Below are 24796 nucleotides of genomic sequence, written 5' to 3'. Positions count from 1 at the left end.
AGGACTCCTTACCTTGGAGAGTTTGATGAGGCTAGATATGTGTTCGATCTAAAAGGAAAGGTAAAAAGACACCAACACTGAAAGTTTTACTTCTGCCTCTAATATCGGGATGAGGGTGGTGCTGTATCTTGAAATCCTGCCGAATGTCTCTACAGGGACAGATTCTCTTTGGCTGTGCTTAGGTCTCTTGTGCTTGGTCCATCTGCCTACCCTGCATCACTACAGACAACAAATACACTCCTGTCCCACACACCCAGAACAGAAAGCATTGACCACATACATGCACAGTGACTACAAAAGCTAGGAGGAGACTGCACTGAAAACAAGCAGGGGCTACTGCACCAGCCTCTACCCCACAGCATCCCTCTCCTTGACTCTCATTCCCTGTCAAGAAAATCCCAAGCTCTTGGGGGTCTCTTGCCCAGCAGGCACACCCTTGGAGGTGAGTTCCTATTCTGAATGGTTGTGGGAAGGGAGGTGGCTACAGTGAGGACGCCTAGCCAGAAACCTTCTGCCACCAGAGAAGAGCTAGAGTCCCCAAGAGGGTTCTTACCTGTACTCGGGAAAAAGGCTCAATGACTCGGATCAGATTCTGCTCCAGCAAGTTATCATACAACTTGGCCAAGTGTGTGCTGATGATGGGGTCATCCCGGAGCTCTGCCCGGTAATCTGTTAGAGCCTGCCAAAAGAGCCGAGATTGGCACAGAAAAGGACTTGAAAGTCACGCTACTCGCAGCTTCCTAAGTAGTGAGCTGGCCCTTGTAACTACATGGTTGACTGTAGTTCTGGAGGATTTGGGAAGATTAAAGAACAGCCATGACTGAAGGCAGAAGAAAATGCAAAGAAGTAAAAGGTGGAGCCTAACCCTAGGCACCATCTTCCTGTCCAAAAGCCTCACACTGACAGCTCAAACCATGTAAGCCCTAAGAGCAGCTCAGCTTGCAAGCTAAATTCACTGCAAAAGCAGTTCTCAATATGTATTCCACAGAACAAATAAGGCCTCCATGGGTGCAGGAGGAGGGGGAATTCTGAGGTTAAATAATAGGAAATGCTGAATTCCACAGCTAGCTCTTGGGGTTTTATAAGGAATATCAGCACAGAAAACAAAGTACCTTTCTAATTTTGTTTAGCCCTAGTGTTTCCCAAATATCTGATCACAGACCCTTTTTTTAATCCCTACTAGAAGTGTTCCATCCAAATTTGGGGATAAAACGATCTAGACTCTTTGTTTATTTGTGTATGTGATTTATTTACCTTTAGTAATGTTCTCACAATATCCCAGCCTCATGTCAGCCGTGCTATAAGGTGTTAAGGTAAGCAAGCAAATCATGCCAAGGAAGGAAATGAAATTGGCAAGAAACCTCAAGGAAGATGATGAACCCTGGGGACAGTCAGAGAGCCACATGGTCTAGTTTCTGTCCATACTATTTTTCTTCCTGGATCTAGGTTTGTTTTTATTAAGTTGGTCATTATACTCAGACTAAGAGAGAGGCTCAGAAAAGTATAAGTCTCACCTGATTGCTTAGACAAGTTTTTCTCCCTTTCCAAACCTTCACAAACATTGAGTGAAAGGGCACAGGAGGCAAGGCCAGCCTAGAACTTCCGTCCTAAGGAAGTGTCTCTCAGCCCAGATGCACACATCAAAACTTCTGTCCACAGAGGAGAAGCAGACCTGGCATTTCTGGAGCTGAAGTAACATCTAAGACCATGCTGCATGGTGCTTGTGTCAGACCCTGACACACATGAGCTGTGTGACCCAGGCCTCCTCTTTAAATTCCAGCTTCCCCAAGCATAAAATACAGGTAACAGGTTTGTTGTGAAAAATCAAATGAAAGGGGACTTCCCTAGTGGTGCAGTGGTTAAGAATCTGCCTGCCAACGCAGGGGACATGGGTTCAATCACTGGTCCATGAAGATCCAACATGCCGCGGAGCAACTAAGCCCACGTGCCACAACTACTGAAGCCCGCACTCCCTAGAGCCTGCGCGCCGCAACTACTGAAGCCCACACACTCTAGGGCCCGCGTGCCGCAACTACTGAGCCCATGTGCTGCAACTACTGAAGCCCACACGCGTAGAGCCCGTGCTCCACAACAAAGAGTGCCCCCCCCACTCACTGCAACTAGAGAAAGCCTGCACACAGCAATGAAGACCCAACGCAGCCAAAAAAAAAAAACTCAAGTGAAAGAAGGATGACAGAACTTTTTGAAACTGAAAGGTACTGTATATAAATGAGGTATGACAATTCAACAAGTTTCATTGTACAGAAGTGCTTAACTACTTCCTGGTTTTGATACTGTACTATAGATAAGATGTAACCACTGGGGAAAACTGGGTGAATGGTACATGGGATCACTCTGTACTATCTTTGCAACTTCTTGTGAAACTATAATCACTTAAAGATTAAAAAAAACTTTTTAAAGTGCTTAAATGCCCCTCCCCTCCACCAGTTCCCTACCAACCCAATACCTTGCTTACCTTTTCAAAATCTGCCAGTGATCTGTTCTTGCTAGCCTGAGCCACACATTTTAATGCTTCTGTCTAAGAATAAAGAGAGAAACAGTGAAAGTGATCTGCACACTCACATCCCAACAAGTCTCATAAGGAACATGCTATGTCCACACAACTTCTGGCTGCAAGGAAGAACCTGCCCCACCACTGCTCTTCTTCAGAGGCCTAGGAAGAAAAGCTAGAGGAATACCACTGTGTGCCAACCAGTTTCCCTTTGAAAGCTGAAGTGACTTAAAGGTACTAGGAAATAGGAAGTTTTCCAAAAAAGAGACTTTGATAAAGCATTCTCCAAAGATGACAAGCTAAAAGGGAAAATGGCCAGAGAAGTGCGATTTCCTCACCCCTCCTCCAAGACTCCCTATCCCTACACCCCACAGAACCCTTCCTGCCCTCAGACTTGATCATACCTTGTGCTTTATAAAAACTCATTCTGCTGGGTTTGGTGCAGGGCACAGACCAAGATTTACTTTCATTAAGCTTGAAGCATCAAAATTCTACGTATCATACTGAATGTTAAAACCCCAGAGTGATGGAGGTATAACCAAGGGTTAAGGGGCAACTTCTAACTTTATAAAACGTTATAAAAGGTACCCGACCAAGCTCTTAAGTCTCTACTCAGCACGAAATCTACAACATTCATCTTCCTGAGTGCCGGACTCCTGCTTGAAAGCTGTCATCAAGGAACAAAGGACCAGAGGGAACTCCTCTTGTACCAGCCTATGTACTTAAACAAGGAAGGTAGTGTCTTATACTGCAGACTTTAAAAATGATGCAAAGCTAATCGTTAGTGTAGTTTGTCTCCAACATTTGTCCTATAGACAGAAAAATGTCATAATGAGAATAGCATGAAACTTAAAGCCAGATAACCCAAGTTCAAAGTCTCACTTCACCATTACTAGTTACCTGGCCTTGTTCTGGACACTTGACCTCTCTTAGCCCACCTCCTCAACTCTAATTCTAGATATGATAGTGAGTCTTTCACTACAGAAATAACCAATATTCTTTTGGTCAAAACTAGGAGCTGATCTGAAACTTCTTCTGATGAAAAGCCAATTAGGGCCACTTGTATAGAAGGAAGAAATCATCTGTTGTGGACATTCTGCCAAAGATACAGTGAGATAGCCAACGTGTCTGCTGTTTAGAGACAACTGCACTTAAAACCTAGAAAGACTACTTTTACTTTACCAGTGATAATCAAGTGAAGTACAAAGTGATGATGCAGACATCTGAGACATCATCTTTACACAGGTCACACTCTTACCTACTCAGGCATAAAAGTCATCACAAATAGGGCTACCGACCATCAAAGGCCTCTTCTTGACCACACCCAAACTCAGGACAAGAGTGGGAAGGTACTGATAAGAGAAGCACTTGAGTCATCAAAACCTAGTTTCTGCACCAAGCAATCTGACCTCTCTAAAGCACATGCGCATCAGACCTTACCCGGCTCCACACTCTTGGAGAATCCAAGATTTCTTATTCCGCACATGAAATTTTCAAGCCAAGATCATGGTAGATATACTTTCCAGTCGAAGCTAAATGCAACCTAACTCACTGTAAATGCTCCAGTTCAATTCTGAGTTCTGTTAAGTCCCTCAAACCACCCAATACCCACAAGAGCACCAAACACTGACTTTTCAGGCCAAGAATTAAAGTACAGGAAATATACCGAACGTGCTTAATGAAAAGAGGGGGGAAGAAAGAATGAAGAGCGGAATGGAGACCTGAAGAGCACGGTCTCACTGAACACCATGTCTAATAACACGCTGCCTCAGAGTGAGCAGAGATCAGAACTGCAGTCAAGGCATCCCCTACCTGCCTCCCCGCATACCGAAGTGCAAGCTTCCCGCTCACCAAGGCCTGGACATCTTCTGGGCTAAAAAAAAAATACATACTCGGTCAACTGCTCCAGGATGTTATGCTTCTAAGCATATGTTCAGGCAAATATCTTTTCCTCTGAAAAGACTCTGCCCACAGAGGTAATAAGCCCCCACCCCTAAACCCATAGGCCTCTCACACCATAGACGCTAGGCTTTCTCCACTCTGGGCTCAGTGCTGAAAAGCAAGAAAACTCAACGTTAAAAAGAAAGCCACACTGGGAATTCCCTGGCGGTCCAGTGGTTAGGACTTGGCGCTTTCACTGCCGTGGCCCCGGCTTCAATCCCTGGTCTGGTCAGGGAACTAATATCCCGCAAGCTGCACGACATAGCCAAAAAAAAAAAAAAAAAAAAAAAAAAAGAAAGAAAGAAAGAAAGAAAGAAAAAGAAAGCCACACTGAACCTACCAGAAGTAATAGACCCAACAGGCAAAATGATACATATAAGTCAAATCCCAGTATAACAGATCTTTCAAAACACAAGCCCTGTTTAATCCCAAGATCCAAAAAGAATCCCAGTCAGTATCTCATTTATTCCCAAAAAAGAATGTGGAATAATTCTGTAAATCTTTAGAAAAAGATCTAGCTGTCATACTTGCCGTTGTCGCCTTTTTCAAACCTCCCCCTAACCTCTCCTTTAACCACTCCCATTCTGGGTGGCCCACTGGCTGGTGCTGGTCTGTAAGCCATTTCCTGGCCCTCTGTCCTGTGCTCAACAACTCTTCTGGACAGAACTGTAGGATGAGGAGAACACACTCAGAGGGGCTGGGAAAGAGATTTCTGAAATCTGTCTCCCCAGTTCTGAAAGACTAGCAAGGAAAAGTGCTCTGGATTACCTTCGATCCTCCCATTCCACCTCAATCAGCCCCATGAGGTGGCAGCCGCTGCTTCTGTAACTGGCCAAAGTCCCTGCCCAAGCCATCTCTGCCATGGCAGAAAATCTTAGATGAAGGACCTGAGTTCTCATATCCCAAAGTTAATGTGCACCTACGTGTTGAGCATGATTTTGCACAGCAACATGTACTTCAGAGATGTGATGGCCTTGGGGCTATCGATGGAGTCATAACCCTCAAATGCCTCATAGAAATATGAGTATGCAGTTTTCCAATCCTTCTCCTCTGCTGCATGGATAATACCTGGGCATTGAAAAGAAAAGAGTAAGAACCATATGAAATAACAGAACCATAAAATGTCACAGCTGGGAAGGGCCTCAAAAATCTATCCCAACCTCATCTACTTACTGATGAGGTCAGGAAAGAATAAAGGACCTGCCCAAAGTCACTGCCATCTAGTGGCAAAGCTGGGATTAGAACCCAGGTCTTTGGCCTCCCAGTTCAAGTCACCTTTCCAATATTAATTCCAAAGGAGTTAGAGACCCAACAAAAGGGGATCCTAAAAACCGCATATGGTAACATCTTTTCGCACCACCACATCAGTCCTGCTATCCACTGGAACCACTAGAAAAGGCCACGTTTACCCTCCATGACATTACCTTCACGGGTCAGAAAACTGACACAAACATCCCTCCCTGGTCTGCCCAAATTACTAGTTTTAATAACATCAACCATTTAAGATAGCTTTTCTAAACTTGACACTTTTATAAGTAAGCAGCTTTCATGTGAGAGAAAAAGAAAATCCAACCTCTTACAGTCTCATTTCAGATACTGGTCATTTATAGATAGATGCGATCAGTAAATGGATTTCATGTAATGCCAAATCCATGAACTTAATTGTACACAGTTAAGCAGTATTACGCTACACTTCATCTAACCAGTTCTCTACTGTTTAGAAGTTGGGTTGCTCCCAATGAGCCTAACTTTGACTGAACCTGCTATTACTTCCAACCTATGCTATCACGTGGGATGACATGAAAATCAGTTCTTCCTAGCTTGGAAGGCAACTAAGCCCTAAGATTCTGTGTATCAGTTCTAACCCTGCCTCAGCCACGTCCATTTGTTTACCACAGGGCTTCCCAACTTTTCCACATCAAGGTACACGAATAAAGTATTCAGCACACTGGAGTAAAAGGATGAACCTGCTTACACATGACCCCAGGGGATCACTGTTTCAGACCACCCGTCACATACCTGTATGCCTGGCATGCCAGTTGGGAACTTATGAATTAATAACCACTACTGAGTGATATGTGCCAAACCTACCCAAAAAGCCTCCTGTTTAGAGGCTGAAGGATTCAGGTCCTTCTACTACTGTTCTTAACTACAGAGGCCTGGAGAAAACCCACCCTCCTCTGTAGCCAAGGAGACCTCCCTCAAAAATACCCAACAGACTACTAGCACTGCCAAATTAAATGAGACAAATGCCCATTTTCCCATTCTTCCCAGTCCAGAGCTAGAATAGACCAGACAAAAAATAAGACTGATTAAATAAAGAAAAAAGTAAAGAAGAACTGGTATACTGCTTTCCAAAACACATTAGCAAATAGAGACCACATTAGGACTACAAGCATCACAGCTGGCATAGGACATTTATTATTTAAAGAAACAAAACACTAGACTGTTACTCATTCAACACAAATATTAACAAGGGCCTACCATGTGCCAAGCACTGATATAACTACTATAGAGAAAATAAATATGAATTAAGGCCCTGAAGGAGCTCACAGTCTCACAGTGGTCATCAAAACAGAAACAAGGAGATTAGTACCGTAACATGTACCAAAGAATATACCTTTCATAGGGAGGTCCAAAGTAAAGAAGGCACTGAAGAGGGTTTATAAGGCAGACATGTGAGCTTGATCTGGAAGGATGCATAGGAGTTTGCCAAGGGGAGAAGATGGAAAGGGGAATTCCAAGCACAGAAGACAAAATATATAAAGGCACAGGAGCAGCAACACATGAAGTCATTTGGTGACTAGGACTGAAAACCAGAGATAACCATGAAAAGGATGTCTTCCTTCTCAATGCACTGTTAAAGTAAAATAGCCTGGGGATAACGGAGAACCACTGGAGTTACATGATCAGATCTGTGTTTCAAAAAAATGACTTTAGGACTAGTAAGCAAGATGGATTGAGAAAAGTGACTAGGAACAGTTAGATCAGTAAAAGACTACTCCAGTGGTCCGGTGGCATTAATTAGAGCAGTGATTGTAGAAATGGAAAGGAAAGGGCAGATTTGGAGACAGACTCAACCTGATACATCAGAAGAAAGAGTGACTGAGGATAATTAGTCAAGGGAGGAGAACCAAGAAGACAATGCTGTCAAAGAAGCATGGAGTGCTCAACAGTGTCAACCCCCCCCAAATCTGACAGAGGATAGAGGGGAGTTACTGTCTTGCAAGGAGTCAACAGAGACACCAAAGTAATGACATTCTTTCAACTTTTCCAAGAAGCTTGACAGAAAAGGAGAAGACAGCAATTTAGAAAGGACAAAAGGCTGTGCTTTTTCAGCTGGGGCCGTTCAAACTCTGAGAGGAAGGCCGGGGGGCCGGGCGTGGCGGCAGCAGTGGGCGCTTCAGCAGTGCGCTCAGCCAGGCCCCCTCCTGCTCCCCTGCCCCTCTTGTTCACGTCCCCCCAGCAAGGAGGTCGGCACCAATGGCGGTGCCTCGGAGGCCGGCAAGGAGAGGGAGGCCGTGGGCAAGACGAGGTGCCTGGGCTTGCTGGCCACCGCCTGGCTCACCTTCTACAACATCACCATGAACGCGAGGTGGCTGGTACTGCCTATTGCCACGGTACGTTTTTATATGGAAAAAGGAACACACAAAGGTTTATATAAAAGTATTCAGAAGACACTTAAATTTTTCCAGACATTTGTCTTGCTTGAGATAGTCCACTGTTTAATTGGAATTGTACCTACTTCTGTGCTTGTGGCTGGGGTCCAAGGGAGTTCAAGAATCTTTATGGTGTGGCTCGTTACTCACAGTATAAAACCAATATAATTTTTTTATCATCTTATATCCTGTCGGAGTTGCTGGTAAACTTCATACAATACGCGACATACGATATACACTGCCTTACCACATGTGAAGAAAACAGGAACGTTCTCAATAAGACTTCCCAATAAATACAATGTCTCTTTTGACTACTGTCATTTTCTTCTTATAACCATGGCCTCGTGTATACCATTGTTTCCACAACTCTACTTTCATACGTTACATCAGAGAAGACAGGTGCTTCATGGAGAGGTGACTGTCGAAAAGGATGATTAAATGATCCCTACAACAAGGTGCTTTTTCCAGAATAACCAGGATTACTGGAGTCCAAGTTTTAATAACAAGAATAAACAGCTTGATGAGAAAAAAAAAAGAGAGGAAGATCCAAGTGGAGACGAAAAACTAGACTTAGAATTGAAAAAACTAAAGACTTAAAAAGGACAGGTAGAGGCTTCCCTGGTGGCGCACTGGTTGAGAGTCCACCTGCCAATGCAGGGGACACGGGTTCGTGCCCCAGTCCGGGAAGATCCCACATGCCGCAGAGCGGCTGGGCCCGTGAGCCATGGCCGCTGAGCCTGCGCTCCGCAACAGGAGAGGCCACAACAGTGAGAGGCCCGCGTACCGCAAAAAAAAAAAAAAAAAAAAAGGACAGGTAGAAGGATCATGCTTGATAATGGGTAAAAATGAACAATGATACAAATTCTGGGGAGGAAAGAGAAATAAAGAAGGTTCACATAAAAATGGCCTCTATTTGCTCTGAGAAATAAGATGCAAGTTCATCTCTTGACCATAAAGAAATAACATAATGAAGAGTAGTGGCTTAAACAAAGTGCCGGTATTTGGTCAAAGCAAGGTACTGTGTGATAAGAGCTTACATTCATCATCTCATTTAATCCTCACTCCCATCCTATGAGGAGGTACAATTATTTATCACCATTTTTCAGATGAGCTAAAGAAAAATTTAAGTAACTTGCCCAGTCACACAGCTAGAAATTTGCAGAACCAAAATTTCAACCTAGAAAAGTTGTTTTCTAGACTTTTTTCTAGAGCTTCTGCTTTTAACCTGAATCAACAAAACATGCCATTTGATACTTACAATACCTGAGAGGCAAGTACGGTAGCTATTATCTCCCTCTTACAGTTTTACATGGAAACAAAGATTGCGAAGAGGTAATACCAGGTAACGCTAGTTAGTCCTCTGACTCCAATAATGCTCCTTCAATAATGGTAAGTTATAACTAATAAAAGCTGCTGACTACAAGAAAAAGTATTCTATTGCCAATCCATGGCCTCCTAGCCCCAAAATTCACACACTCCATCAGAAAGCAACCCACTACACTCCACTGAAATGGGGCGGGGGGGTGTCTTTCCTCAGCCTAGATCTGAGGCCCTTTAGAAAAGTCCAACATGCTTTACAAAGGTCTCCAAGTGACAAGAGACTTGGGTTAGTCCAATTCTGGAGAGAAGTGCTACCATTCTGAGTAAGTGACTAAGATGGAAGATAAGGGAGAGCTTTTTAACCTAAGTGAGCCTCTCTAGGGTGCTGACTCTAACAGTTTGCCTGGTCGACCACAGATTAAGCGTGTTCTTAGTATATTTTAGGCAGTTATCAGCAAGAGAAGAGGAGGGGGCAGCTAGTGAGAGAGGCAACCTTCCACTGGTTTCTCTGAGGAAGCTTGAGCCAAAACAGCCAATTTTATTCTCCAGCCCCAACCCCCCAGTCCTTTCACCTGTGAGGTAAGATGAGCTTTAAGAAAACATGGGGTGTTACCTGACTGCATATCCAAGGTGGCCTGCAATTTAGGGGGGCAGTAAATGGCATTTGCTGTGGTTCGAGCAGAGGTTAAGGCAGCTCGGGCTTTTGGCAGGTTGCTCAGGGCATGGTATGTTTTGCTTTCTAATAGCTGTACTTCCACCAAAAGGGCTTTGTCATCCATCTTTTTCAACTCCCGCAGCAACTGAGAACCTGGAGAAAGAAAAAACATATACCCCCTTTGTTAGTCATAATCTTAATATTTTAAAATTGTAATATTTCCCTCTCACCCTCATAAGAACACTCAGGATAAAGAAACCTGCCTGAACTCAAAAAGAGGTTATTTGCAAGATTTAAATTTTCTGCTAATGTGCTATCTTCCAAAGAGAAACACAGATCTCTTTGAAGCCTTTCTGCTAACAAAGGACATTACAGCTGAGAATCATATAAGTTTACTCCTAAGATTTGAATACAGTGGGAATCCCCACCCAGAAAATGCTGAAATTACTTATCCAGTTCAGAGAGACACTTGATCTCACTCTCTTCCTGTCCAATAATCACAAGACTACATAAGAAACACCAGGCACTAGGGTTGGTGGGGGAAGGAAAAAGCTTTGGATATACTAACATTCTCCAAATAGACCTTCTTCCCCCCTGCTCAACATCACTAGTTTAGTCATTAGGGAAATGTAACTCAAAACCAAAATGAGATACTACTTCACACCCACTAAGATGGCTAAAATTAAAAAGACAGACAATATTAGGAAATGTTGGTGAGGATCTGGAGAAACTGGAACTCTCCTCATACATTGCTGGTGAGAATGTAAAATGGTGTAGCCACTTTGGAAAACAGTTTGGCAGCTCCTCAAAAGCTAAACAGAGTTACCATATGACCCAGCAATTCTACTTCTGGGTATATTATACCCAAAAGAAAAACATGTCCACATAAAACCTGTTCACAGCAGTATTCATAATAGCCAAAAAGTGGAAACAATCTAAATGTCCATCAACTGATGAATGAATAAAATCTTGTACAGCTATACAACGGAATATTATTCATCAATAAAAGCACTGCTATATGCTACAACACAGATGAACCTTGAAAACATTACGCTAAGGGAAAAAGCCAATCAAAAAGACCACATACTGTATGATTCCATTTATGTGAAATGTCCAGAATAGGCAAATCTAAAGAGGCAAAAAGTAGTTAGTGATTGCCTGGGAAGGTGGGCAGGCAGAGATGATGGATGGGGAATTAATGGGAAGAGACAACTAATGGGTACAAGGTTGCGTTCTGGGGGGATGAAAATGTTTGAAATCAGACAGTGGTGACAGTGGCACAACTCTGTGAATATACTAAAAATCGCTGATTGTACACTTTTAAAGGGTGAATTTTATGGTCTGTGAATTATATCTCAATAAACCTGTTATTTTTTGTAATGCTACTAGTTGTTTGAACCACATGAGATTTCCATTTTTGCAGGATAAGAATTGAATATTGGCAACTTTTTCAACTTAATAGATCACGAAAGCCGTGTTCTTCCATCTGGGGAAAACAGTCCAGATGCATCCATTAATTTAAAAAAAAAAACAGCAGGCAAAGATTTCACAGTGTTTAAAAGCCAAAAGGAAAAGCCTTTAGTTGGCCCACTTCAGGTTTCCTATGTATTTGCACCCAGTTAATTTCTTGATATTTAAAATAGATTTTAAGAATTATAAACAGATACAGTAGATGTGATAGTAAATATGAGCAATTTGACTCTTTTGTTCTCTAAAGTTGACAGTTAGTTTCTTAGAACTTCTAAATGGCATTTTTCCATGACAGATTCAGTAAATGTAAGCCACACTAAATCCTTCTTAGAAGTAGGCAGAATATAAATTATTAATATGTAACTAATAAGAGTAGCCAGGTTTGGAATACATTCATTTAGCCAGCTACAGACGCCTTACTAGCTTCCACCAGCTTACTTACCCAAGTGCAATGCTTCCTGGTACCTCTTGGTATCAAAGTACAAAGACACCAGTCTTGCCTAGGAAAGAGAAAAGGCATTGACTGACGGAAAGGGGAGGAAAAAAGCCAAAGAAAGAAATCAAAGATTGACAGTCACAGAACTGTTACTGTCGAATATTCAAGTCCTGATGAAAGCATCAAATTCAACCTAAAAAATCATCTAGCCCATGATATTATCTCCTATTATAGCCAGTGACTGACTAAACCACGTTGCTGCTTACTTTTCTGAGCCAAGCAGCAGGTCTGTCTCAAAACTTCAACCAGAGCAATTCTCATGAGTGGGACACTGCTACCAATAATTTCAGGTGCCTGGATAATACAAAGTTGCTGAAAATACTTTTGATCACGATGGTATTACTTATATGCACAGTCCTTCAAATGCCTAGAGATCTGAAATCAGTACTAATGTAGGCACATACCTCCAAAGCTTGGCGTAAGAAAGTTCTCTTCTCTGATTTGGCCCATTCGATGCACTCTAAACACAACTCGACCTGCAACAGGGAGAGACAGTACGTGCAACATTATGTCTTCATGTTCTTCCCACAAGCCTTGCTCTGGAGAACAGCTTTCATCTCCTCCTTACATACCCATGTTTACTGTCTCAGTGGCATGTCTTGATCCCCAGTATCTCAATATGTAATGATTATAGCATAATGGAAAATCAACTTGGCTTTTTACACGCAAAGGATCTTTGTGCTTAGATTGTGTTCCCCTGGAAAACAGCTTCATCTTCAAGATTCCTCTTCTACTGTCCCAGGAGGGACCCAGGCTACATACATAGTGCTGGAATGTAGATTTCTATAATGGCTGAGAAATATTTAAAGCAGAAATTTCTCCCTGAATAGTAATAGTAATGTGTTCATGTGACTATATTGGTCATAAAGGGGAGAAATTCTCAGCCTAGGCACAAGTGTCTAACTCCTAACAGTTGCTTGTAAGACTCAAAAGGCCCAGCTGGCTTTTCCCTTCCAGATTCTAAGAAGTGCAACCAACAATTCTCATCACAATACAGCAAACTTAGCTTGTACTAAAGGAAGTAAAAAGAAATGAGAATTAGCCTAACACTTTAAGGGGCTTTTAAGCTTTCTTTAAAGGCACTTTGAACCCCAGTTCTATATGCTACCCAAGCAGTAAGGTACCATGCAAAGTAACTAACGTAAAGTAGTGTTCTATGCTAGATAGTCTACATGCCATAGGTACCCTTGCCATAGTAGCTCTGACAAGTACATATTAAGAGCTTCAGATCTTGTATCACTTCTGTTACTGCGAGTTAAGATTCATAATCAGAGCATAAAAAGAAACTGAGCTTTCCAGAGAACTAAGTGCTAAAAGAACAGGTTTTTATGTAAATCCCAATTTCTCTTAAGAGATGTTACAAGGAGGGAAAAGTAAAGGGACATAATCCAAATTGACAGGCCTGCCTTTAGATAAATGGATGACATTACATGGTATTTGGAGGATTCACCAGTAAGTCAATGAAATCTTTATAACTCACTAGAGCCCCCTAGTGGCTACTTAATCCCCAACTCTAAACTCAACTGCCCTCATACAGTAAATTCTACAAAACCTAAAATAAAAGCAAGCCAATCACAATTTCACAGTTTTGAGTTTTGTTCTAAAAAGCCAAACTCAAAGTAATATCTCTGTACATGACACGAATGGAACTGCAAATATTTTGCTGAACATTTTTAGCAACAAGAATAAAAATCTTCAGTCCTACGTGTCTTCGGGGGCTAAGAAATGCTTACCATCAGTTTTACTCAGCAAGCTTTTTCAAACAATGCAGAAATGAACGCCTAGGCTCCTGATCCAGTAGTCTGGAATAAAAGGTTGGCCACTCTGATGTATATCCCTAATTAAGAAACACTGAGTTCTACTCTAGCATCTCAACCTGTCCTCATTTCCCTGACAGTCCAGATGTTAAGTGACTCACCCAAGGTCATTTATTCAGCTGTTGGGACCACAACTTGACCCTACCTCAACCCAGCCTTAATAAACTCAGGTCAATACAGACATTTCTCCTACAGCGGGGAATTTGTACAACATGAACTGCCTATCTGTTATCAATTACAGGGTACATGCTTTGCAATATCTGGGACTATAATTGGTGAAACCAGTGCTTTAGTTTTAAGAAAAAATTTTAAAGGCCACTGCCCTTGCTACATAGCTTGAGAGGTTTTGTCCTTTGTTAATGCTAATGATGACTGATAAAGGGGATAAGAATACACAAGAAGCCCATGCTTCTGGAGGAAGCCCTACTTGAGTACAAAAGCTTGACATGGTCAAGATTAGGTATTTTTTAAGCTTTAAATAAATACACTTAACCATTTTTTATATGCCTTTATTAACTAAATTCCTAAGGGGAAAAATTAACTACCATTCTAAGTCTGAAATTCTCTAGCACAAACTCCCTTTCTTCCCTTGAAATAATTGTTTCATTAACAGGATTTTTGATGTAACGTTTCTTAAAATGTCCTATTGTGTTTTAGCTGGATAGACTATACCAAAAAATGGCTTCCCATAGAAACTGCCTAGAGATCCCTAGAAGGTAGAATGAACTCTGGAATTTCAGTTCACTATTTGGCAGGGATCTGGTTCACTCTTCTTGCTCCTCTCTTCACCCCAACTCTCTACTCCTCTCCCCTTGCTAACCACCCCAATCCTCAGTCCCCCACCCCACCCATATAGCCTCACTTCCTAGGCTCTAAACTTTAGTACTGCAAATTGCAAATGACCAGAACCTAACCTGAATCATACCAGCTTTCGGAATACAGCAAGCTGAAGATTGTTCTGTAGATCTGACTTATGGTCAGTCCCCAAATACAAAAAGGCAAGGAAAATCCCCTCCCCCATACTCTTGGTGTTAAACTCCCCAATACTCTAGCTCTTGGTTAAACTCCCCAATACTCTAGCTCTCCTAACACTTCATATTTTGCCTCAGGCCTCAACAGTACTCTGACAGTGATCCACCTATGACTTGCTCCTCTATCCTTTCCCATTAGTCAATCAAAGAATTTTAAAAGAACCTAGAATTTTCCAAGATGAAGAAGACCATATCCAATTTCCCCAAGTCAGAGGCCTTGAGTCACATAAACAAATGTAGTAACAATACCCCGTGCTTATATCTCAAGTCAATAAACTTAAGTCTTAATTCAACAAAGTATCTCCTGAGCACCTACCATCCGGAAGGCATAATCCATACATTCCCTCAACAAATACTAGTTATGTAGCTTCTCTGGGCCAAACTACTCTAAGTGCAGAGGGTGCAGCAGTAAATAGGACACAGTACCTAACCTCATGAAACTTACACTCTAAGTAGGAAACGGATGTTAATAAGTAAAATAAATACGAAGAAAGCAGAGACAGGTATTTTAGATAAGGTGATAACAGAAGGTCTCTGAGGAAATGAGATGTAAGCAAAGACTTGAAAATGATGTGAAGAAAAAAGCCGTGTTAAGATCAGGCTGAAAGCGGGACTTCCCTGGCGGTACAGTGGTTAGGACTCAGTGCTTCCATTGCAGGAGGCACAGGTTCGATTCCTGGTCAGGGAACTAAGATCCCACAAGCAATGCAGCGCGGCAAAAAAAAAAAGTCAGATGTATAAAAATGCCCCAAAGCTAGAACAGTTTAAAGCTAAGGCAAAAGGCCAGTGTTACAGCTGTAAAGAAAGTATATGGTAGGTGAGGTCAGAGGCAGCCATGGTTAAGGAATAGCCATGAATTAGGAATGAGAAAGGCACTGTGGTACTACAAGGGATATAGGGTTTCACCCAAATGAGACTATATTACAGTAAATAAAATAAAGCAAGGGACTTCCCTGGTGGCACAGTGGTTAAGAATCCGCCTGCCAATGCAGGGGACACAGGTTCAAGCCCTGGTCCAGGAAGATCCCACATGCCATGGAGCAACTAAGCCCATGCTCCACAACTACTGAGCCTGTACTCTATAGCCTCAAGCCACAACTACTGAGCACGCGTGCCACAACTACTGAAGCCCATGCACCTAGAGCCCATGCTCTGCAACAAGAGAAGCCACCGCAATGAGAAGCCCGTGCACCACAATGAAGAGAAGCCCCCGCTCGCCACAACTAGAGAAAGCCTGCATGCAGCAACAAAGACCCAAAGCAGCCAAAAATAAATAAATAAATATATTTTTTAAAAAAATTTTAAAAAGGAAAGAAAATAAAGCAAATGTTCAGGTAATCATCATACAAGGCATAATCAAAAATATAACATGTACAAAATACAATGTGGATCACTGAAGAGTTAAGATCACAGTGACGTCAACAAGGGAAGATTTCAGAGGAGGTGGTACTTGACATGGAACTACAGAAGGGAAAGGTACTATCATGAAGATTGTACAGGACTTGCTCAGCAAGTATCCAACAAGGCTGGCATGTTTGGTACATTTCATAGAGTACTAGGAGATCAGACTGTCATGCTAAGCTGTATTGTAGAAAAACATGTAATACCTAATTCTGTAGGCAACAGAGAGTCACTGAAGGCTCAAGTTACAGGTGAACAGAGAGGGGAATAAAATGTTCAGAGGGTTACTTGGTGGGGATATCTCTCAAAATGGCGGTACGAGGCTTTTGCAGTAGTCTAAGTAAGAAATAATTCGTAAAGCAATTATACTCCAATAAAGATGTTAAAAAACAACAAAAAAAGAAATAATTAGAACCCACTGTATATATCAACAATACCTCAAAAAAAAGAGAAGAATTAGAACCCAAACTAGATGGCAGCTGTACATAGAGAACAAATATAAAAAGAGGTGGAGAACAGAGATTGAAGAAAGTTGCACTGACAGAATTTAATAAATGGCTGGATGTTGATGTTGCCATGTTGAATTTGAGGTGCAAGTAGCACCATCTGGATGATTGATAATTTATTCCAAAACAAGCAAATAACCTATAATCCACAAAAATTACTGAAAGAAGACCTGCTAAGTGGATTAAGACTCCCGCTCTTGATAAAAAGCTAAACTACTGTGACTCCCCTGGTGGCACAGTGGATAAGAATCCACCTGCCAATGCAGGGGACACAGGTTCAATCCCTGGTCCGGGAAGACCCCACATACCACGGAGCAACTAAGCCCGTGCGCCACAACTACTGAGCCTGTGCTCTAGAGCCCGTGAGCTACAACTACTGAAGCCTGCGCGCCTAGAGCCCGTGCTATGCAACAAGAGAAGCCACTGCAATGAGAAGCCCACGCACCACAAGGAAGAGTAGCACCGCTCACCACAGTTAGAGAAAGCCTGCACACAGCAACGAAGAACCAACGCAGCCAAAAATAAATAAAATTAAATCTTTAAAAAAAAAAAAAAGCTACACTATTAAACATCAAAAACAAAAGAAACCAACAGCTCTTACTCAGCACTAAGGTGACACTGACAATAAAATGACACAGTACCTGAGGGTGTTTCCTTTCACCCTAAGATAAGGAAGAAAGGTTTCTAGTTGACAAAAAAGTAACGTGCAATGAACAATAGCAATGTACACACACAGTTAAAAGGAGGGCCTCTCCAGACATGGAATACATGACAAAGGCCAGTAAAACCCACTAGCCAATTACAGGAGAGCACTAAATTATGATTTCAATAATTTAGATAAAGGAGTAGAACTGATCATTAAACAACTGCAGTTCTATCCAGAGTCAGCTCTATGTTATGGGAAGGGACAAATTCCAAGACTTCAGTGTCAAAGAAGCAGCTTGGATAATTAGTTTTTTCTGCCTAAAATGTTCCAAGTAACATTTATTAGTCTGTTTCAAGCTAATACTTATTGGTCAGCCCATTCTAAGGCATCCTAGGGGACTTCCCTAGCGGTCCAGTGGTTAAGACTCCATCCACGCTTCTTCCAATGCAGGGGGCGCGGGTTCGACCCCTAGTTGGGGAACTAAGATCCCACATGCCGCACGGCGTAGCCAAGGAAAAAAGAACAAGGCATCCTAATTCAAACAAAAGATGGGGTGTCACTTTTTCATGAGAACAAATACAATTTAAAAAAAAAATTAGGGTTAGATATAAGAGTAGTACTCCTTAGAAAAATCACTTTTTCTTTTAAATTATTCATAAAAATAATTTTAATGCTTTGGTTCAAAAGGCAGCTATCTACATATCTATTTTTGATCTACTGTCATGAAACACAGTTCTCCCAGAAACAAATGAATTTGAAGAATTCACTACAGATGAATTTTCTACAATGAAGTTAGTTTATGGTGTTTAAACTAGGTTTCAAAGAATCATTAAGGCAAGAAACCAGATTTTACAAAATGGTTTTTGTAAAACCATTTTACATGATTTTAAAATGAGATCCGTATGCCCTAGGTTTCTGAAGTTCCCCATTATTTACTCAATATGCCACTAAGCCCCTTCATATCTTTTACACCCACAGAGGCTATGGCAAACAATGAAATATATATATATATATATATGTGTGTGTGTATATATATATAAAATAAACAACTACCAATTCCTATCCCTGCCTTTATACCATCTGACGTTTTATATATTTGTTTATTACCTGCCTTCATCGTTAAAATGTAATTCTCATGAGAGCAACAACTGTATGCTATTACAAATGAATCCCCAGTATCTGTAACAGTGCCTAACACATAGCAGGCGCCAGTGAGTGCGGATCAATAAATCTACAGAAAAGACAACAACTATAGTCTTCCTACAAACAGATTCAAGCAACCACCATATGCCCTGCTTGAATCTGCCACTTTTTACAGAATGAATTTTAACTTTGGTAGCGTCTCCTTCTCCTGAATTGCAGACAATACAGCTACCTTTGAAGAATGGGAAGAGGCTCAGTGATTCCAAAGAGGCACTCTTCAGTGCAGCTCAGGGTCTAGTCTGAACTCACAGATGACATGTACAGGTATACCAGTCACTTCTGCACACACAAGACGAAAACAGATGGATGCTCACCCCTCAATAAAGGCATAAATGCAGTACAAGACATGCCAAGAAGGGATGCCACAAGACTTAATTAGTGCTCACAAGGAGCTTTGTGACACAGAATGAAAGGTACCACAGACACAGAAAACATTACAAAGGTGTGGCAATACAATACCTCAAAGACAAGAATCAGTTTGTGACCCTGATGTAATGAGGATTCCAGGGACCACTGACAATCTCCACTTACAAAGCAAAGCATGGAACAGACCCAAAGTATCAAATGCCCTGTAACAAAGAGAAACTGACATGATAAGTCCTGCGCTGTCCTCCCAGTTGTCCCTTCCACATTAGTGCCACAATGCAGGCAGGCATTTCTTTCACTGAAACAACACTTTGCTCCATGTTGTCTACCTTCTGTCATTAAAGTAGCTTACCTCCTGTCCTGTAGCTGCTTCCATATCAAGAAACAGATCAAGAAGAGATCGGACCAGACGAGCTGCTTTAGCCTTGCTGATGGAATTCAAGAAGGGTCGCACATACTTCAGCAGTCCTCCAAGCTCTGTGTGAAAGGCAATTCAGACAGGAAAAAGTACACATCAATATTAGGGACAAAATACCCATTAAAAAATGACCCAACATCATAAAACCAGTAATTATGTCTGGAATCAGTCAAAATGAAACTTAGTAGGAATTTAAAGCATTCTTGGCAGGTAATGGAGTAGCAAAAAAGTTAACAACATATACCAAATCTGTATCCCATTCCCCACTCAGCCTCTGGATTACTGTGAGGGTCCTAGGAAAAGCTCATGTCTGTCTGCCTCATGAGTATAGCAAAGTACTCACACTCTCAGAAAACAGTTTTCTAGAATACAAAATATGCTATGCCTCTTCCACCTTAGACAAAATTACTTCCCCACAGCTACCAAATTTATCAGGTTAGAGGAGTTAAATTTTTTTTTTTCCTAATTTCCAACCAAGTCTGTCTCAGGAGTTCCCCTTAAACAGAGATTTTTCAATTCCAGGTGCCTTTTTTCCTCCCTTCCTGAAGTAACGCCCAGCTTAGTCTTTTACCAATATAATTTCCATGGCACTCTTCTGAATCAACTTTTCACATAAAAGTTAGGGTGTTTGTCCCTTAAAGTTATACTATAACCTTTTAAAATTCCTCATTAATCGGCAAAACCTAAGTCTTAAACTATGACAAAAAAGCCGTCAACCACAGAGGTTCCCCCCACCCCTTATATAAGAAAAAAGGGTGGCACAGTAATCTAAGGGAGCACCTTTAGAAACAAACGTGAAAATTAGAGAATATGTCAACTAAACAACTAAGGAAGTTCTTTTGGAATGTAGGTTAAAATTACTTTGGTGCCACTGCCTCCAACTGTAGACTCATCCTCCTGAGAACTCGAATTCAGGGCAAGCAAGCCTCCCCCTCCCGAGAACGCTAATTCAGGGTCTTGAATCCTCATCTGCCTGCGCAGTCACAGGATACATGAGACTGTGTCAGGTATAAAAGGAACCTGACGCAGAGTGGAAAAGTTCATCTTTCCCTTCACTCCCCAGTACTGACCTGTGAATCCCACCGTCTTAAGATTTTTTTCCAATTCTGCCACTGCATTCACTCCTGTACTGACTACACACACGCCTGCTTTCATGCCTCGCTCATGCTGCATTTCCACCTGGAATCCCTCCCCATCACTTCGACCTATGTAGATCTTACATATCCTTTTAGGTCCAGCTGAAGTCCTAGTGAGTCTTCCATGCCAATGCCAGGCTACACTGATTTATCTCCCTCAAATTACTTATGCATTTATGCAAACTTCAATTATGTTATATAATCATAGTTTTTTAAAAGCAGTCTAGTGCAATGTCCCTTCTGAAACAGCATTTCCCTCTATGCTTGAACAAATCTAAACACTCCCTAGTGACAGAAATATTCAGAAAGTAGACGATTCCAGTGTTGGTCAAACTAAATTGTTCTTTTCTGAAACATGAGTCTATACCCTCTTTCCACGTGGCTTCAAATATTTGAAGGTAACTATCACTCATATCTCCCTAACTTTCCCTTTCTCCAAGCTAAACAGCTTTAACTATTTCAACTGTTCCTCCAATGTCCTGGTTTCTAGATTCCTTGTCACCTTAGTTGCCCTCCTCTGAATTAACTCTAGTTTGCAAATGTGCCACTTGTGGTCCCCAGAACTGAATCAACATTCCATGTAGGGTCAGACCAGTAGTCATGGCTTAATTCTCCTGATTGGACTGCCACATGTAACGCAAGAAGCATGTTTTGCTTTTGCTAATAGCACTCTTTGTTCAGACTGAGTCCATAAGGTCTTTTTGCATAGAGAGGTAATTCCCCACGTTCTTCTGTTTTGATAAAATAGTTTAAGTATATAACTTTATACTTTCCACACTGAATTTAATCTTGCTGGCTTTGACATAACTCTGAATCTTAATTCTGTTCTCTACTGTACTGAATCATCTACAAAAATAAGCACACCTTCTGATATGGCTTTAGCTCTACTGCCAGATACTGACCAGAAGAACAAGGACAGATCCCTATGAATGATGCTAGAGACTTCCCTCCAGGTTGACAAATGATCCATTTGTCATGGCAAATGTTCAAAGACCCTGCTTACATCAGTTATGTTGTCTATATCGTTCTTCCTATCCCAGGGGTTGGCAAACTTTTTCTGTGAAGGACCAGACAGTAAATATTTTTGGCTTTGTGGGCTATATGGTCTCAGCAGCAGGTACTCAACTCAGCCAGTGTAGTGCAGAAGCAGTCATGGGCAGTATGTAAACAAATGGGTATGGCTATGTTCCAACAAAACTTTATTTACAAAGACACTTAGCAAGCCATTGCCTGTGGAACCCTGCAAATCTGCTGTCTGATAAGGCTAACCAAAGAGAACCAAGGTGAGTTTGGAATAACCTTTTCTTAATAAACTCACTGCTTTATGTGCTTAAAACCTACTTATCAAATAATCTGTCCTGGAACTTTACTGATGATTACCAGTTTACAGTGTCTAGAATTTATTCTTTTCATTATCTTTTTGAAAAGTGGAATAATGTTTTGCCCATCCTCAGTTTCCTTATACCTCTCCACCCTCCATGATTTTTCTCAGAATAATAGTGGCTCTATAAATATATCTGCTACAACTATTCTTTTGATATTGAAAGACAGAAGTTGTCAGAACCTAGAAACTTGAACTTATTTAAAAAAAGACTACCTGCTCTCTCTTCTCTCACCTACCTTAGCTTTAATTCTCTCTTTCTGATGTTATTTCTATCTTTTTCTTTTTGAAAATCATTTTCCTTCCTGGAAAAGGCAGAAGTGAAACATGAGCTAAGGAGTCTGCCCTTCTCTCCAGCACTTGCTAGCATTACAGTATCTTCTCCAAGTTATTCTTCTAACAGAAAAACAAATGACCTCTTAGTTGCCAAAGACTCAGTTCATTTTTCATTTTAGTCTATTACTGTTTCTTAGTCGTTCTTGGTTATATTCCGTTTCTTTACATTTTCACACTGATTTTTTTTTTTAATTCTTATAGAATCATATTGAGTTCTTCTATTCTTACTGAAATTATTTGCAACTGTGTGACCAGAACTTCCTTTTCAGAATCTCACAGAACTCAACACACTCCATTAAGAGTCTCAGGCTATGAAATCTGCAGATCCTGAGCCTAGGCATCATGTCTGATGACGAACACCACTACTTTCAATCACTATTCTGCATCAGACACTGTTTTGTTCACTAATTCCCGAGTGACTGATGTCCATCAGGGGCCCTACCTTAAACTTTTTGAGTAGAGTACTTAGCACAGTGCTAGCCCTATATTAAATGCATAACAAAACAAAATTGGAAATCAATGGAACAGAAATATTTTCTGTTCTCAGGGAACCCAAAAATCAAAGGAAACAACACAAACTGATCAATTATTAATAGCAAAGATAGGTAAATGAATGTAGGCCCCGAAACTTCCTTACTATACTTGTCAAAGTCTTTCTTAGAAAACAATGATAAGTAACCTGGAAATGTTTTTTAAAGTTCTTATGATTCACCTGTTAAATTCCAATAAGTTTCCCTGTACACTTCTAAACTTCTCAGGTAGGTCACAGGGAGGGGAGGGCAAGAAATAAGGAGAGAGTAAAGCATGAAATAGTAACTTCAAGCAAAGCAGTAACATTTTTGGACAAATTTTCTGAAACACTGACTATACTACATGCTGTTTTTAATTATCCATTCTACTTGAGAAAAAGAGACATTTGGATCGTTCAACAACAGGAAACTCATTTCAGGGAATTCCCTGGCAGTCCAGTGGTTAGGACTCCGGGCTCTCACTGCCAAGGGCCCAGGTTCAATCCCTGTTCAGGTAACTAAGATCTCAAGAGCCATACAGCGCGGCCAAAAAAAAAAAATCATTTCACCTGGTTTTCTAATTCTTTCAGGAAAATTACCTTATTAATTATATTTCATGTGGACTAATGATCAAAAGGTTTTCTAATTCTTTCAGGAAAATTACCTTATTAATTATATTTCATGTGGACCAAGCTCACATTAACTGACAGGCAAAAGAATCCATAAACATGTTAAATAGGAGAGAAGTCAGCCTAAAATGAAAAAACCACCACCTACCACTGATAACTCATAAGTGGATAACTATGGAAAGCAAATACTTCAAGGTCATGAGCTCTGAAATAGGACTACATGGATTCAAATTCTGAGTCTCCCATACTAGCTGAGTGCCCTTAAATAAGATATTTAACTTTTCTGTGCTCAGTTTCCTCAGGTATAAAATAGGTAATAGTATATACCTTACCAAGTTGTTTCGAGGATTCAATAAGCTAAATCCTGTTTGGGCTTAAAACAATAACTAGTTCATAATAAGCACTCAAAAACGGTTTTTCTCATCATAGATATTTTTAATGATATTTTAAATAAGGTACAAGATCCATATAAATACATCCTCCCAATTTCATACAACTTTATTCAACTTTCTATTGACTGAGCCTAATAATTAATAAGTTATCATCCTTAACTGGAAAAGATCTTTGTTTTCAAGTTCAAGAAATTTTGCTAACTTACACGTATCATCCTTTTGGATAACAACATAATTTTGGGGAAAGTAATTCACGAGATCAACCATGTTTAATCCATTCTAATCAGATAAGCCCTAAATTCACTTTAAAGTTGACAAAATTCATCCATTTTAAGTTTAAGCAGGCTACTCTCTAAATACTATTGTCACTTTACTGGTCAAAAGCCCTTCCTTGTCAACAAGACTCTCTCCTTCTAAGGACACACCCATCATCAGAATATCATCTCGAGCTTGCAAAGTCAATGGTTCAATTACAACTAGAATGTTTGGGCAACAACAGGCACAAAGCCCTAGGTACCAGTGGAGAAATCCTGGGAAGGTTCTCTCCATTTAATGTCTTACTCATTGTGTATCAGACAGCAAAGCCACTTCCTTGGACACAAAATGCCTAGTCATTTTGAAGTCAGGGGCCTAGAGTCACTATCCACCTTAAATACATCACAGCAGCTCCATGAAATCACCGAAGGCTGCTACTGCCCACATGTAAGGGAATGCAGTGAAAAGCCGAACGAGAAACAAATCACAGGTCACAATATAGTGGGAACAGGATTTTTTTCCCTCATCTGCAGAACAAAAGTCTTCAATGAAAGAAGTGAGTGTAAAGGTCTCTTAACTTCCTGATAGAAAGCTAAAGCTCAACAAGTTGGCAATAAAATTGAATTACACTACCAATAAACTGTATGGATGCACTCCTATGTTCCCTCACTCCAACCAAAAAAAAAAAATTTCACGCAGCATTTCACGTAAAAGAAA

General features: G+C 41.0%; 1 protein-coding gene and 1 pseudogene across 1 annotated transcript in view; one reads left to right on the top strand and one right to left on the bottom strand.

Annotated features, from left to right (window-relative positions):
- PSMD11 (proteasome 26S subunit, non-ATPase 11) overlaps positions 1-24796 on the bottom strand; it is a 29839-nt gene that overhangs the window by 2426 nt on the left and 2617 nt on the right. The window contains exons 3-11 of the mRNA XM_022595639.3: positions 19376-19500; positions 12458-12529; positions 12000-12057; positions 10046-10240; positions 5377-5521; positions 4325-4385; positions 2477-2539; positions 554-679; positions 13-48 (exon numbers count right to left, since the gene is read on the bottom strand). Coding sequence (XP_022451347.1) covers positions 13-48; positions 554-679; positions 2477-2539; positions 4325-4385; positions 5377-5521; positions 10046-10240; positions 12000-12057; positions 12458-12529; positions 19376-19500 — 881 coding nt within the window. The remainder of the gene's footprint in view (positions 1-12; positions 49-553; positions 680-2476; positions 2540-4324; positions 4386-5376; positions 5522-10045; positions 10241-11999; positions 12058-12457; positions 12530-19375; positions 19501-24796) is intronic.
- On the top strand, positions 7740-9415 carry LOC111185762 (very-long-chain (3R)-3-hydroxyacyl-CoA dehydratase 1 pseudogene; annotated as a pseudogene).

This window comes from Delphinapterus leucas, chromosome 19 (genome assembly GCF_059928025.1).
Source record: "Delphinapterus leucas isolate spDelLeu-1000000601 "Yukka" chromosome 19, BTC_Dleu_Yukka2, whole genome shotgun sequence".
NCBI classification, from domain to species: domain Eukaryota; kingdom Metazoa; phylum Chordata; class Mammalia; order Artiodactyla; family Monodontidae; genus Delphinapterus; species Delphinapterus leucas.
Note: the sequence above shows the minus strand (reverse complement) of the source record. Positions and strands in the feature narration are given on the sequence as shown.